General features: G+C 42.0%; 2 protein-coding genes across 2 annotated transcripts in view; one reads left to right on the plus strand and one right to left on the minus strand.

Annotated features, from left to right (window-relative positions):
• The first annotated feature begins 752 nt into the window (after positions 1–752).
• LOC129720953 (mitochondrial sodium/calcium exchanger protein-like) lies at positions 753–3,131 on the plus strand. Its single transcript, XM_055672916.1, has 7 exons — positions 753–880; positions 944–1,164; positions 1,224–1,639; positions 1,694–2,089; positions 2,148–2,501; positions 2,559–2,626; positions 2,683–3,131. The coding sequence occupies exons 1-7, from the start codon at positions 800–802 to the stop codon at positions 2,905–2,907; spliced, it is 1,761 nt and encodes a 586-aa protein (XP_055528891.1). The 5' UTR covers positions 753–799; the 3' UTR covers positions 2,908–3,131.
• The window catches only part of LOC129720948 (uncharacterized), a 111,004-nt gene continuing 98,980 nt past the window's right edge, over positions 3,030–15,053 (minus strand). Inside the window, exons 3-10 of the mRNA XM_055672907.1 lie at positions 8,532–10,740; positions 8,292–8,475; positions 7,018–7,306; positions 6,398–6,959; positions 6,170–6,341; positions 5,942–6,112; positions 5,724–5,882; positions 3,030–4,773 (exon numbers count right to left, since the gene is read on the minus strand). Of these exons, the coding sequence (XP_055528882.1) occupies positions 4,456–4,773; positions 5,724–5,882; positions 5,942–6,112; positions 6,170–6,341; positions 6,398–6,959; positions 7,018–7,306; positions 8,292–8,475; positions 8,532–10,609 (3,933 nt within the window). The 5' untranslated portion in view covers positions 10,610–10,740 and the 3' untranslated portion in view covers positions 3,030–4,455. The remainder of the gene's footprint in view (positions 4,774–5,723; positions 5,883–5,941; positions 6,113–6,169; positions 6,342–6,397; positions 6,960–7,017; positions 7,307–8,291; positions 8,476–8,531; positions 10,741–15,053) is intronic.

Below are 15,053 nucleotides of genomic sequence, written 5' to 3' on the forward strand. Positions count from 1 at the left end.
TCGACTTTTGTTGTAAATTCCCCACACTCCACCGGTTCTACATTCGATCGTATCTTGTAAACCTTGAGACTAATTAGAAACTTATTGATGATTCGAAGGTTCGTACCTTCGTTTGATGGAAGGGTAATTTGTTTTAAAACGGTATAATTTCTTCTATTATGATGATAAAACAGTTTTCCACGATTAAAACCATTAATTTGACTCATTTTTTTAATGGATATCGCAGCTTGTCATTACTCGATGAGCATATGTGTTCTTGTTTCATACGTCACTAATCACTACACAAACTAAATTAACGAAGGAAGTTGTTTGGTACAATTTCAGCCAACACCTCAGTGCAATTTTGCTTATTGCAGGAGTCACGAATTGATGTTTCAGCCTATCGCTAACTTAACTTTCCAAACCCGCCACTCAATTGGTCTCAAAGTACGACGATGGTTTACCAAACCAATCGTCTTATGTTCGAATCGCGGCTTGGGAAAGACTCAGTACAATCGTAACGCTCGCCTCGCAATTGTAAAGCACACTCACAGTTCGCTGCGAAGTCTTCGGACTGGCAAGGGTGACGGAATGTGTACCCCAGTTTTTCATAGATATAAGTGATATAAGTATTTTGAGAAACACTATTTGCATATTTTCAAGCAAAATGAATGATACAAACATTGGATAGCAATATATCAACATGCAGCTTCATCAGCATGCTATGACTTCCTACTGACAAATTCAATTATAAGCAATCTGAAAATAACAAACTCTACTCTGAACTGTTTACACCCTTGCAAAAAGTGCCACTAGTATAATGTCTACGCTTTACGCAAATCTTTCCGATTCCATCGTGCGCCATTTGAGACACAGTACCTACGTTTCGGGAGATATTTTAGTACGAGTTTGTCAGATTCTAACTTCAGTAATCATAATTATTATCGTTACTATTTTACCACAGGAATCTTGCAATAAAATCCATGACCTGGATCCGACAGAGAAATGCCAGTTTGTTATACGAACGGAATCGTGCCGAGAAGATGTATATTTTTTCGATTACACTTACTTTTTGTACTGTACCATTGGGTACGAGAACATTACCATGTTTCGACTGGGAACCACGCTGTTGTTCTTCGGGCTGCTAGTCTATTTCACGGTGCTGGGGACAACTGCCGATCAGTAGTAAGTATACATAAGTACCTTGATGGTACCCTTCATTGTAATCAGAGAAAATTTCCCAGTTTCTGTCCAGTTTTGGCGGTTATTTCGAAAACTCTCAAAATCAGCGAAAGCGTCGCTGGTGTCACCATCCTGGCTTTCGGGAATGGATCACCAGATCTGTTTACGGCCGTGAGCAATCCTTCGAACGATACAGAGCTCATGTTCGGTGAGCTGCTCGGTGCGGCGATGTTCGTGATCGGTGTTGTTGGGGCCACCATTCTAATCATTAAACCCTTCCGGATGGATCCGATCGCTGTGGTTCGGGATGTAATTTTCTTTGTATTCGTAGTCGGATGGATTACGATTTGCGCGTACGATGAGAGGTTCACACTTTTCGATGCGGTTGTCGTTGTTACCGTTTATGTGGCCTACCTTGCCACTGTTTTGGTAGAGTTTTTTATCCTCAAGAGGAAGCTGCGCACCGTTGTTTCTAGAAGTAATAATCAAACGTGATGTTGAGTCAATTTTGGTTTACGTTTTCTTGTTTTAGTTTCGTTGAGTGGCGACGAACCGGAAGATGATCCATACTACAATCAGTTGCGAGAGGAAACGGAAGTCATCATTCGGCCTAGAAACCCTTCCATGGGGTCTGAGCTAGACGTAACCAAAAACAGGATCAGTATATTCGGTCACTTTGAGCGTCCATCGAAAAATCAAAATTTGTTTCGAGATTTCTTTGATAACATGAATCCTATCGAACGGGATGAATGGGAAACCTCCGGGTATCTCAGGAGAACGCTGACAATTTTACAAATACCGGTCCGTTTGCTTCTAAGTGTGATAATTCCGGTAGTGGACTACACTATGGAGCGACACGGGTGGACTAAGTTGTTGAATATGATCCATTGCTTGACGCTTCCGTTGCTGTTTGTTCTAATTACAGGCTGTACGTTGATTATTTTTCTTCCTGATTATTCCTTTCCTTTAATTAATCTTTATCGTAGATATGACCAAAAGTATTTTAAACATTCCTGTGTGGGCTTGGCAGGTTATTCTCAGCTTGATGGCGATAGTGACAATTTTCTTCACATCAAGAACTGATCGACCGCCACACTATCATCTGGTTTATGCGCTGCTGGCCTTCGTTGGATCGATCCTAATTATCTACGTAGTCGCCCAAGAAGTGGTCAGTTTGCTGGTTACCATCGGACTGGTGCTCAATCTATCGCAGTCGATGCTGGGCCTTTCGGTGCTAGCTTGGGGAAACAGCATCGGGGACCTGTTCTCCAATATTACTCTGGCGAAGCAAGGCTATGGGAAAATGGCATTCGCCGCCTGTATGGGTGGACCATTATTTAGTAAGGTTTACTTTTAAACGTTTGCTGCTTAGAGCTAAACACTGAATTTGCATTTAGATTTGTGTCTAGGACTCGGTTGCACTATGATGATGAAGGCACTCGAAAAAGCAAACCACGTGGCCTTCGTATGTTATTCTTGAAAGTTGATAGCAAGGATTCTATTAATGATCACTCTTTTCAGTCTCGAGAAGGGGCGATGGGTGAGAACATAGAGGCCTTCCTACTCCAGCTGCTGGCTACTCTTCTCTTCGTATCACTGTTAACTGGATTTCAAGCACGCCGAAGTGTTGGATTGATCATGATAGTCATCTATTTAGTGTTCTTCCTGTTCTGTGTACTGGGGGAATTGGAAATTATTCATCCCTACGGGACGGATCATCACAATGAGGGAGAGTTTGTTAATTGAAAGCTTCGGCATAACTATATTCACTTACTTTAAAAGTTATTCAAAACTCTGAGAATGAACTCTGCAAAGAAGCACAACAACAAGAATGTGATACGACACAAACTCAATGATACACAGCAAACTAGACACTTTTCGTCTCATAGAGATGTTTTATTGAATAATTACAGTAGATGTAGTTTACTTTCAATATCAAATATCGATTTCAATAAATTACTGGATCTATGATAGGATTAGTTTCGGTTTTTAAAATTTTGTCGAATGGCATATTTATCTCACAATACTTCAACAACAACACATTTCTCTCATTATCTCGGAACAACTGTTATTCGCTTACCTACGTTTAATTTTTGCTTTTAATAATGATAAAAAAAAACTAAACCTATCAGCTTATTATTGGAATTCCTTTTAAAATATACACTTTTATTATAAGTAAGAAAAACGTTACAAAAATAGGAATGAAAGGGCGGATTTATACATATCATCAAATACGAGAAAAAGAAACAGCTATTTCAATAATTCAATGGTTGCCATAAATAAGCTCAATGCGAAAGGCCATCCGCTTACCACCTACAAAATATGACAGCCAAAATATGGACGTTTACCGGGTATTCTAAGATGCATTTTCGATCGTACTGAAACCGTTTTCTCGACTTTGCAGCTCAATTGTGAAAAAGCGCAAAAAGCTTCTAGTCTTCGTAAAGTTTGACCGTCTGTGCAAATTGAGAGAAGTCCAGAATAGAGGCTCTTACCCAGCGACCAGCTCAAAGCTGCGTCTAAAAACTGCCGTTTACTACATTTTTATGTTCTGCCTGTTTGAGTGTGTGTGTGTGCGCGTCATTGGATAGCGAAGATACTTTTCTCAAGTGCCGAGAAAAGGTCCTATCAGTTTGCAGGATGCATGCAAACGTGCACTTCTGAGGGACAAAAATACCGCGAAGAGTCCAAACACCGCTCCTAATTTTGTAACTTGTTTTACTCCGATCAAAGCGTAGCAGTGCCATGAATCAATCATGAGACTGTTATGCCTCAAGAGGTAATGATAAGGATGCCTCAATTATCTAATATTTGAGCGGTTGTCGGATTCCTGAAGGTATGGTAGAGCAATTGATTAACGTGCAAAATCGAGAAAAATTTGAGACGATCGTCTGTAATCGACCGGCGCAGAAATGCGGACCAGTAATTGATGAGTATCAAATATATAAAATCGTCAAGTAAATTGTGAAATCGGTCCAGCTTTGTTGCTAACCTGGAACATGTACACTTTGGATGTGAACAAGGAAAAACATTAGAATTCTACTTAGCTAATCGTTTGCTTCACTCTATTAACTATAAGTTTATTGTTTTTTTTTTTCTACATCCAATATTCGAATTCATGTTAGCTACGGTTATTAAACTCGAAATAATTTATTAGTTCTACTAAAGTTCTGATCACAATACTTTTAAATCTTAAGCTTAACATCCCTCAGCACTACAGCTGACACTTACTAGCTACCGTCACAGACAGTGTGCACGACGTACACCTTACGGAACAAACTTACCTGCGCAGGTTCATGCTGTCGAGTCGATAATGTCAGGTTGGTTGAGCTGCAGGCCAGCTGCAGGGGAACCGTTCCCATTAACTGCGACGCCATTAGCAATGGCACTGCCCGTAGTCTGGTTGGCGTTAAGATCGATACAATCTGCAGTACCGTTGCTGGTCGTACTCGACATCAGTCCGTTCCCGTTTTGGAAATTGTGATTGTTGGCAACCAGATGCGTCGGAAGCGATACCAACGGAATTGCCTGGAAGTTTGTTTCCTCAAGATCACGCTGCAGTTCCATCAGGACTGGCGTTTCCTGGACAATCGATTGTATGCTATGGAGAGTCTGTAGATGAGAGTTGATTAACAGTTCGTTCGTCGACGGTTGGTGAGGGTTCCGGAGTTTTGTGCATGCGGGAGAACCAGTGGGAAATGCGGGGGTAAGAAATACTGTGATTTGAATGTAACCTTTCATATGAAGCCGTTCAGTGATTTTAACAGTTAAACCTGCTCAAATTTGCTGAACATTAGTATAACTCAACTTAATGTCATTATTCTTTACTTTCAAATATATTATGTAATGAATTTTTTATCAGCGAGAGTTGAAACGCACTTATCCAGAAGTCTTTTCTGGTTTGAGTATTATAACTCTGCGAATGGAAGTGTCTTTTAGAACACAATCGCCTAAACCGTTTCACATCCAATTTTTTCAGACGCAATTAATACTCATTTTTACAAAATATACAACATTTACAAATATTAAGATTCAACAGATAATTCACAATTAACAGAATAAAAATCACGACACGAGACATGTTGCTCGTATTACATGAGCTCTAACAATTCGAATAGCGCATCAAAAGCTTAGTTTGGATTGACATTAATTGAGTCTTGGCTCAATTAGCAGAAAGGAGTGCAAGCAAACCGGTTCCAAACAAAACACTTCCTTCAACGATCAAAACAAATTGTAACAAAAAGATTTTATTTCATTGTAACAAATTGAATAAGGAACTTTAGCAATTTACAATTATAAGCACCCCTAACCCTGCCCAAAAGTTTAGAGTAACAACAACGACAAAATAACAGCCTCTAAACAATACATCCGATTGTTCAATTATCTCTTTCTTCCTAATCTACAGAATATAACATATTAAATATCTCAAGAAAATAAAAACTATTCTATTTTAGAGCTACAATCTAAGCGGTGTAAACGAGTGATGTTATAAACTGTAACAATTAGTTAAAAAATTTGTGCACAAGTATCTTTTCTACAATGTTAGAAATTTTTCCACTTACTTCTAGCGCCCGGTCAATCGCTTCGTACTGCCGCTTTGCTTCGTTCAGTGCCTGGTGCCATCCAGCGGTCATTATTAGACTAGCTCCACCCTTCTCGCCGCTCGCTAAACTCGCTAGCTGTTGTTCCGTTTCGTATAGTCGAGATTTCAGTTTGGGAATCTGAAGATCGTAATCGAGTAATTATCGAAAGCTCGCCTCACTCTACACTCAGCTCTTACCTCATGGCACGCCTGTACAACGTGGTTAATCAAATCTTTCTCCGGGATTGAGTCATTTTCGTTCCACAATTTCAATGCACTGATTATATCCTCCCGATTTATCGTCAATCCAGCATTTTTGTTATTGCTACTGCATAGCGTACTCAGTTGGCAGATGTCTTCGTTCAGTTTCTGCGGGAATGAAATATTAAAACATAACTTCAGCACCCGAAATACAAGTCAACCTACATCAATCTCCTTTCGATGAACCTGCAGCTCCACCTTGCTCTTGGCGATTTCGTTTCCTCGAGCAGCCAATTGCTGAGTAGCATCCTTGAGATCGTCCTGCAGCTTGCCGTTAAGCTCCTCATACTCTTTCACACGGTCTTGAATCTCTTCGTTGCTTAAAGCTAGCTTATTCCTAAGAATTGAAAAAACATGATGAAACACAATAAAATAAAATAAAAATATTCATACTTGTGACTAATCAACTCCTGTATACAGTGATCGTTATCCATCTGTACGATTCGCAACACCTTCAGCAATTTGGTGATCAGATTGTCCACATCGATGACCTGATCGACCAGCGATTGGGCATTGCAGTATTCACAAATGGATGGCATTTCGGCGACGGAAGCTTCCGCGCAACAACTATTATCGTCATCCTCCAACGAGGACGAATGGCTAGCGGTCGTGTGATCGGCCCCTGTGGAAGCCCGCTGCTGCTCTGAAGCTCCACCACCCGTACAGGACTGACGGTACCGAGGCGATCGGCCACTCGCTATAATGCTTGATTGCAGCTCGATCTGCTGCCTATTGGTGATGGCTTGTGATAAATTATCCAGCGATTCGTCGTGGGACATCATCACCCCATTGGCACCGCTTTCCAGCGAGGAAGGCATCTCGATCTGTGAAATACGTGTCGATGAGGAAACCATGTTGTGTGAATGCGAATCGGGCATGGCCACGTCTTCCAGTACATTATCCATCATCAAGCAAGGTTCGGTTTCTGAATCCAGCATTTCCGTTGAGTCAGATTCTATTAAAAAAAAAACAATTCAATTTCTGGGTTTTACAAATGTTCTGAATAGACTTACCATGACCGCATGGCTCTTTTCTTTCTTTGGAAGCTCCAGCGGAAGCACTCGATTTCAGGACGGCTGTCTTGCTGGTGGCATTTTTGATAGCGCTGATCACAGCCGTAATAAATGACTGACCTCGCTGGGGTGAAAGCGGTGGAACGTCTTTTTTGGAAGCTATTGGCTTGGAAGAAGCATCCTGTCGTTGCTGCTGCTGATCGTTGTCTCTAACGGCAGGCTGTTCGGACTGTGGGCTGCCGTCGCCACTGCTACTGTTGGTGTAAGCCTCATTGTGATAAATTACGTCCTGGAAAGAGTTATACGTTGTTTGTTTTGAAATTTTCTTTTTGCTGTGGAATCAAAATCACTCAAATCATGCTTCAAATTTAGGCGACTTGGTCTTCAGCGAAAGGTATTGTAATTACACTATCCACTACTCACTCTTGAGATAGAAAAACATGCTCAGGAAGAGACTATCACGGGTTGCTACCATACAAGGAGTAGTACGATGGATTCAAGTTCAGCACAGGAGCTCTTGGCGGGTGGTGAAATATATCAACACAAAAACCCTTTCGCACAACTTACCGCACGGCACGTAGTCGCTAGGAACATGAATTTTAAATTGTCATGAGGATCGTGTAGGAGGGGTATGACGAATCACAAGAATGGTGTTAGTACGGAAGGACACATTACATATGAAAGTGAAAGAAAGTAGCTTATTAACGGTTGATTATACACTGTGTAAAAGTCTACGAAGATTTCCCAGGAGAGAAATTGATCGCTAGAAAAATGTTCAATTGAGAAGCAGAAAGCTAAAGATTCGTTGTTTGGTGGTGTACGATACAGAAAACGTTGCATGACATTGGAAAAAAAAATGTCGGTAAAATTTTAATCTAAAATTCCAAGCTTTTTTAACTTTCAAGTATAGAATTTGAGTAAAAATATAATCATGACTACGTAGGAAAAATAAACCTCACTTCCATGTAAACTTTGTTGCGAAGAAGACGACTGTTTAGATTCTAACGATAACTTAAATTAACGATAACTATTCAAAGTCGCTATCAGCAACGCATTCCGTAAACGCATTCGTTTACGTTCCAGTGTTTTGAAAATCTAGCTAATATTTACTCATTAACCATAGCTTGCAACAGTTGTTCCCCCATCGGCGGAAAGATAATGGGACCTAGCTATAGTGCGAAAATTAGTCAAAGACAGTATAATGCAGAATAGAAAAAAAAAGACTATCAACTGATAACGACATATAAAAATAGACTAAACATGTTTGCACTCACCTCCAGATCTTGCTCGGAGATATTGTAGGAGGCAATCAACTGCTCGACTAAATGATCCAAACGCGAACCGAGACCAGACAGTGCCACCGATGCACCGGAAACAGCGGCCCCCTGCTGCAGCAGTATATCTTTGGATCGGCTTTCCAACGCGTTATACTTAGCTTGCATTCCGAGGAACTCTTGCCTGCAAAACAAACCAAAAATTAGTGTGAACAACAAACACTTTAATAAATAACCTACCGTCTCTGTTCGCCAATCCGAACCAAATGGCGGCACTCCTCCTGCTGCCGTTCGATTTCGCTTTCCCGTTGAGCTAATGATTGCCGCAGTTGAAATACTTCCAGCTCAGCTTCCTTCAGTGCATCCACGCAGGATGCCTTCTCCGCCTGGAGGAAATCCTGCATCTCGTTAGATTCCTCCTCCACCTCAGTCTTCTGTCTCAATAGTTCCTCCTGGTTTTTCAGCGATCGTTCCATATCAATCTGCAGCGTTCGGCAAATGTTCTGCAGCCGAATGATTTCTTCCTGTTTTTTCTCCAGTACACAGCCGGACATTTGCAGTTGCGATTCCAGTATTAGTAAACTGTCGCACTCACCGCTTGTTTGGTCTACATTCGGAATACCCTGCACCGAGCCCAGCATTCCAAGAACACGTTCGCTGTTGTTTTGCAACTCCTTCTGGGCTGCCAGCTTCTCTTCGCGTTCTTTCAACAATTTTTGCTCCAATGCAGTTACCATTTGACTCTTCTCCGAGTGCTTGGTCATCAGTGCCGAGTATTCTGCGGTTAGCTTTTTCACCCTTTCCTCCAACTTTTCCATCTCCTTATCACGAATGTCCGATTGAGTAGATTTTTGACATTTCTCAACAGCATCGACTCGAATGTCTTTCGCTTTTCCATTGAAGGCGTCCTCTACATCTTTGCAGGTGATCGCCGTTTGTACACTGGTTTCGTGGTAGATTTTCGTTTTCTGGACTAGCTTTCTGGTTACACTGGCAAGTCTGGGATAATTGGGCATAGTTTTCGCCTGATCCGGTCTGGTTGTCGAGGGAAGTTTTTTGATAAGTGACGTCGTCATACGATTCTGTTCCCGAGTCATAGAACCGCTGCGAGGGCTGCCAGCTTTTATGTCTTCAGCAGATCTTTCCCTGCGCCGACGAGGAAGTGTTCCAAACTTATCTAATGGACTACTTGATTTACCTTCTAGAGCAAGGATGCCTACACGAGTTTTAATGGATAATCCTTCCGGAGCAACCGATCCGGCACGAGTGTTAGATCTCGGTGCAGCATTACCTTTACCCCCAACCGACGGCCAGCGTCCATCGTCTGTAGGAGTTCCAATTGGAGTTCGGCCCCTAGTAACCGATGGTGTCCTTGATAGATTGCCTCTTTGAATTACTGGGGATCCCTCCTTCATCCCTGTTGGTAGAGAATCTGGCTTCGTTGGTCGCTTGGTTTGAGCCGATAGTTTCGGTGTTATAGAGGCAGTCTTACTGCCACTAAGACTGGAAGCATTAAGTTTCTCACGCGACCTAGCTCTTTCTCTGACATTCAGCGCCGAGCTTGGAGGTGTCTTTAGATTCAAAGAAACTGATCGTCCCAACGAAGAAGTTCTGGATCGCGAACTGCTTCTGATTGAAGACGAGCCACTTTCGGATGACTTGCGTGGAGATCGACTTGTTAAAGGTTCCTTCATGGCAACTTTTTTCTTAGTTGTACAGCCAGGTTTCCTAGGGGAACTCACCGGTCCTCCTGTGACTGAGGAACTTTCGCTGCCACCTTCACTGGCACAGTAATCATTACTCAACCGGCTGCTGCCCAAAAGAATTGTACTGCCGGTCTTATCATACAAATCTGAGCTGTAGCTTATCACACTAGAATTACATGACACACTGACACCGTTGCCTTCCTCCAAGCCACAGCAGCTGCTAGCATAACCGGCACTATTATTGCTCAGTGCTCTCTGCAGAATACCGGTCTCGTTCAGCGAACCCGTAACTCCTCCAAACTCCACTCCACTGTCGCTACCGTCGCCACCATTTAGCACCTTGATGGCATCGACGTCCGCCATAGCTTGCGTCTCGCCATCGCCTCCGTCGCCGATAAGCTCGATAATATCAGTCACTTTAATTTCCTGCTTCTCCGCTGCTCCATCCTCGACCAGAGAGGAACAGTGGTAGTCCGGTACATTGAAAGAAGAATCCTGCGAGGACCTTGTCGTCTCGTGCAGCTGTGCTGCTGCAGCGTCTGTTCCCTCCACCGGCACCTGCAGCTCATCGTCAGCCGGTTTCGTTACAATCACTTCCTGTATGGTGTCCATTTCGGCTACTTCTGTTCCGCCTTATTGGGGTGGTGGTCAGGTTTTTTTTGTTTTGCGTACTTGCGCGCAGTAGTCACAGATCACAGACCGGGTTAGGTTACATCTTAGCTAACTGTGTGATGCAGTGTAAGCTGTAAGAATATTCGGAAAAGAAAAACCAGATTAATACGAAGGCCGTTTGAAAGTGTTTGAAAGAAATAAATACTGCTAGCGGGATTAGGAGCCTGAACGGTTTGAATCGGTTTGGTGCGCAAAACAGTCTGCTTTCGGGTAGGCTTTGCTGCGCCCCCGCTCGAGCTTATCTTATCGATCGGTGTCGAGCAGACGAGTGAAAAAATAGAGGCATGTGGTGTGAAATTGTTACATGTTTCGGGAAAAAGTTATTTTTAAGAGCATTTTTAATTAAGTTCTGGATAATAAATAAACACAAATAACTTGGAAACAACTCATTAACCTTAGCCTTCTAGCTGTCCATGCACAAAAGTGTGAGATATTGACGTGTGATTGATTTCACACGCCTGATTGAAATCAATCTGGTTACGATTGAAAAATAAACTTGATGGATAGCTGTCAATCGAAACACAATAATAACTTCAAGCAACAGCCGGACAACTTTCCGATAGTGATACCCACTTCCGATTTGTCAATGCTGTCCGGCTAGCGACTAATGAGTATTCAGGATAATTAGCGCAGTAATTATTCGCTAGTCTAAAAATGTATGCCAGCAGTGTTCACATACAGTTTTACATAATTAGGTTACATTCAACGGCTTGAGGAGACTGGCGAATCCAATTGTGCTGTCGTATCAATATGGACCGTTCTTATTTTCGATAATGACATAACCTACTGGCCAAGTACGGATACCATATAGAGTTGCTCGCTAGACAATGCGGGTGTAGCTGTAACTAACGAGGAAAATACATTGCAATTATTTATCTATTCCTAAGGCGACAAGTGAATTAAGTAATTATTGGTGGTAAAGACTTTCTTAATTGACACGAATTGGCGTCAGTGTTCGGAGGTGAAACTGCCTGCTTTTATGGCTTTCAGATATGCGATGTTACGATTTCCTTTCGTAGAGAGCAAAGACATGAGAAGAAAAAAAACTTTACCGTATTGGCACTGAATGTACGATCGACGAAAGACTCATCCGTGTCGTCGTCGATGCTGTCGTTTGATGATTGCGGCTTTTACGGTTGACTAAGCTCCCGTAACTCGTGACCTGAGGCCAGCAAGCTGTTCGACTGTAGTCCATATGGCTAAGCCAGTAATGGAATGAAATTGCGAATTCAATTTCAGATTTATCGTTTCGCTTCATTTCACGGATATCTGTTCCAATATTTTTCCTACGCTCGACTCGGCTGGAACGTGAGTAGAAAGCGATGAAAAATTCATTCTCTCGGACCGTCGCATGGCGTACAGGGATTCTACGTTCACAGCAGTCGCTTAAATGTTAACCTTCAATCATAATTTATCGAAGGCTCATTTTTTTAATCTTTTGTACTTTTTAATACTAACATATGAATACTGAAAGGTGTAAAGATGAACATCCCAAACCACAATCTTCCTCAAAACCTTATAGAAAATCACAATAATGGTACCAACCATACTCAACCGAACTGTCTAGACTAAAGCTCAGACGCCACGTGAACGGAAAACTCTGAACAAGAAAATCTCAAAATTGTACTTCCTTCGATATTACTTTTCATGTAACAACCGAGGAGCTAAGTAGTAAGGAAGCGAAAAAATCTATTTCATTAATCCTACACAATAGTGTACGGCACAAAAGGCTTCTACCATGTACCAACTCGGAGGATGCGATGCGATGGCGAATCACGCAAACCCCGGAGCTAGACACCGCGCGCGACTGGTTGTTGAACAGATGTTGTAACAAGATTTCCTGGGCTGTCGTCTAATTGAATTTTCTCATCGCTCGCGTTTCGCGTTACTGTTACTATGTGGTATACACATCGCCCGTAGACAATTTTGTGACGGAATACGCCACCGCTCTCTGCCTCTAATACAATATTGATACTGGTACCTGCAGTAGCGTTGAGAATTGGGCTTTTCTAGTGAGACTAGTGAGTTATGCGTATAATTTGGTAGTCTCATGTCGTTAGCGTTTCTTGTCTCTTTTTGATGATCCGTTCCAAATGTCACAATAGTGCTCTCAAATCAAATCCTTTGCTGGAGCAGACAACCAGCACAAGCATTCCCTCAAAACTCAGGGTGGCGAAAAAGTTTTCTAAATCAAATTCCCCGATTTTCCCTGATATTCCCTGAAATATAACATTAATTTCCCTGATATTTTCCAGCACTCGGCACAGAAAAGGACAACGTAGATCAACGCAAATCCGAAATCCCTGTGAGAAAAGTATTCAATTGTATATGAAACCGAACCGTAGTGATCCCGAATTAGCCTTTTATGCTATAAAAATCTGTTTTTTCGCTAGAGTGTCGTTTAAAAAAGAATCGCCTCTCGGTTAAAATTTTTTCCCTGAATATTTTCCAGTTTTCCCTGATATTCCCTGATTTCCCTGATCGGAGAATGAATTTCCTGACATCCATTGATTTTCCAGTTTTTTCGGGGTTTTCGACACCCTGAAACTGGCGCCATCTTATCGTTTGCATTAAAAAAATGGACTTTTTTCAGATGGTGATAAAAAACTAAGACAGATAATAGAGTCTGATAAATTTCCAATAAGGTCTTTTTTTACACATTTTTTTCTACGCGGATTACTTTTTCCATTACTCAAAAATGTACAAGATATCGACCTCGTTTCAATCACGAGTGATCATAAAAAAATCATTTTTGGTGTAAATACAGACCTCGTTTGATTTTGACACGGTTCAAAACTTTGGTTGCCACTAGCAACTATCTAAGCGATGAATTGAATTGTCGCTCCAGTTCGATAAGCATCGGACAACACTGTTCGGATTGGTTGTATGATTGGCTATTGAATTTCCTCCGGTAGGCATCATAAAAAATTAAAATTTACACGTGTTGCCAAAATCGAACATGGCCTGTACTTCAAATTTAAAATACTACATCTTGATTGACCACTATCACATTCAAACGAGGTTCAAACATTTAAGGACAGTTTATTTTTCGTTATATGGGCACTTCAAAAAAGTCCTTTTTATGCCGGCCCATACAAATTTGCAACGCATCCTCCGTGTAAAAAGACCTTAGTGTACTAGCTAAGTTGCAAAAAAACATCTACGCCCTTACGAGTGTCCTTCCGGATGAAAGCATGAGTGAAGACATGTTTTAAAGTTCTTAGTTCGTGTGGTTCGTAGATCTCACGCTTCAGGTTTGCCCGAACTTCCCGATGGGACGCACAGGGGGAACGTTAGGCGGCTTTGCATCTCGTCTAACGATCGTTTCGAGTAGTGAGCCGACCTAGATCCGGCCAGAACACCGCGTCTTCGCCTTTATGGTATTTCTTGATAAACGACGCAACTTTCGACGAACACTTTGTACTACAAATTTCCACGTTCACTTCATCTCGGATTTCACTTCCTTCGTGAGGGAGGTAAAATACGAAGCGCCCGCCCAGTCATTGCCATCCAGGGTGAGATAAGTCTCGTCGTCCATCACCACTGCCACGTCAAAATTCCCCGGGCCATCTTAACCAGCTGCTGCCGCCGCGTCATTGACTGCAGCTCCGAGAGTGGACGGGACTGCCGCTTCCTAACATGTATGTCCATGTTCGCCTGGTACTTTTTCACTGTTTGGCCGGTTGCACCGACCTCCGACGGCCAAGCGCCCTTAGCGATGTAGCCACTTTTCCCACGGTCTTTCCCTTCAGTACCCTTTGGAGCTTTTTGTCGCTCAGGGTTGTCGGCCGCCCGGGACCGGGCTTTCTTTCGATGCTCTGATTGTTGGCCAATAGAGCAAAGATGTTGTAGATGCCGGAACGGGTGTATCCGGTGTCCACAAAGTGCCGCACGTTGGCGTCTTTGAACACGCAGATTTCTGAACGGAGAGCTTCACTGTTTTCGACATCACGGTTAGGGTTCGACGGGTTCGACTGATAGAGCTGTAAATTTTTTTCTGCTGGCTCATGGGTTACTACGATTGATGCTGTATGTGTAGTTTCTTCTTGAAAAATCGGCAATTTTTGTGCATTTTTAATGCAAACTCTATCACATCTTAAAATCAATCTCATCACTTTATTTTGAATTATTATTTATAATTATTTAGTTAGAATAAGCATCGATGGGCAGTATTCGAAATGTGGCGCTATAATTGTCGTATGCACTTGAATTTTACTATCGAAAGTCATGTATGGGGCTATTTTGCATAAGAATGCTAGACTTTTTTTCGCGGCTTTCCTTACAGTAATCTACATGTTCATAGCTTCTCATATAACATGAAACCAAAATATTTACTCTTTCAATATTCATGATCGTTTCGTTATCAACACTAAAGTTTTAAATT

The sequence above is a fragment of the Wyeomyia smithii genome, chromosome 2, assembly GCF_029784165.1.
Source record: "Wyeomyia smithii strain HCP4-BCI-WySm-NY-G18 chromosome 2, ASM2978416v1, whole genome shotgun sequence".
NCBI lineage: Eukaryota > Metazoa > Arthropoda > Insecta > Diptera > Culicidae > Wyeomyia > Wyeomyia smithii.

Excerpts from the sequence above, each read along its gene's own strand:
- LOC129720953 (XM_055672916.1), top strand. The coding sequence starts at position 800 with ATGTCTACGCTTTACGCAAATCTTTCCGATTCCATCGTGCGCCATTTG. Across the intron at positions 881-943 it reads ACGTTTCGGGAGATATTTTA|GAATCTTGCAATAAAATCCA; the intron begins GTACGAGTTTGT and ends ATTTTACCACAG. Across the intron at positions 1,640-1,693 it reads GCGCACCGTTGTTTCTAGAA|TTTCGTTGAGTGGCGACGAA; the intron begins GTAATAATCAAA and ends TTCTTGTTTTAG.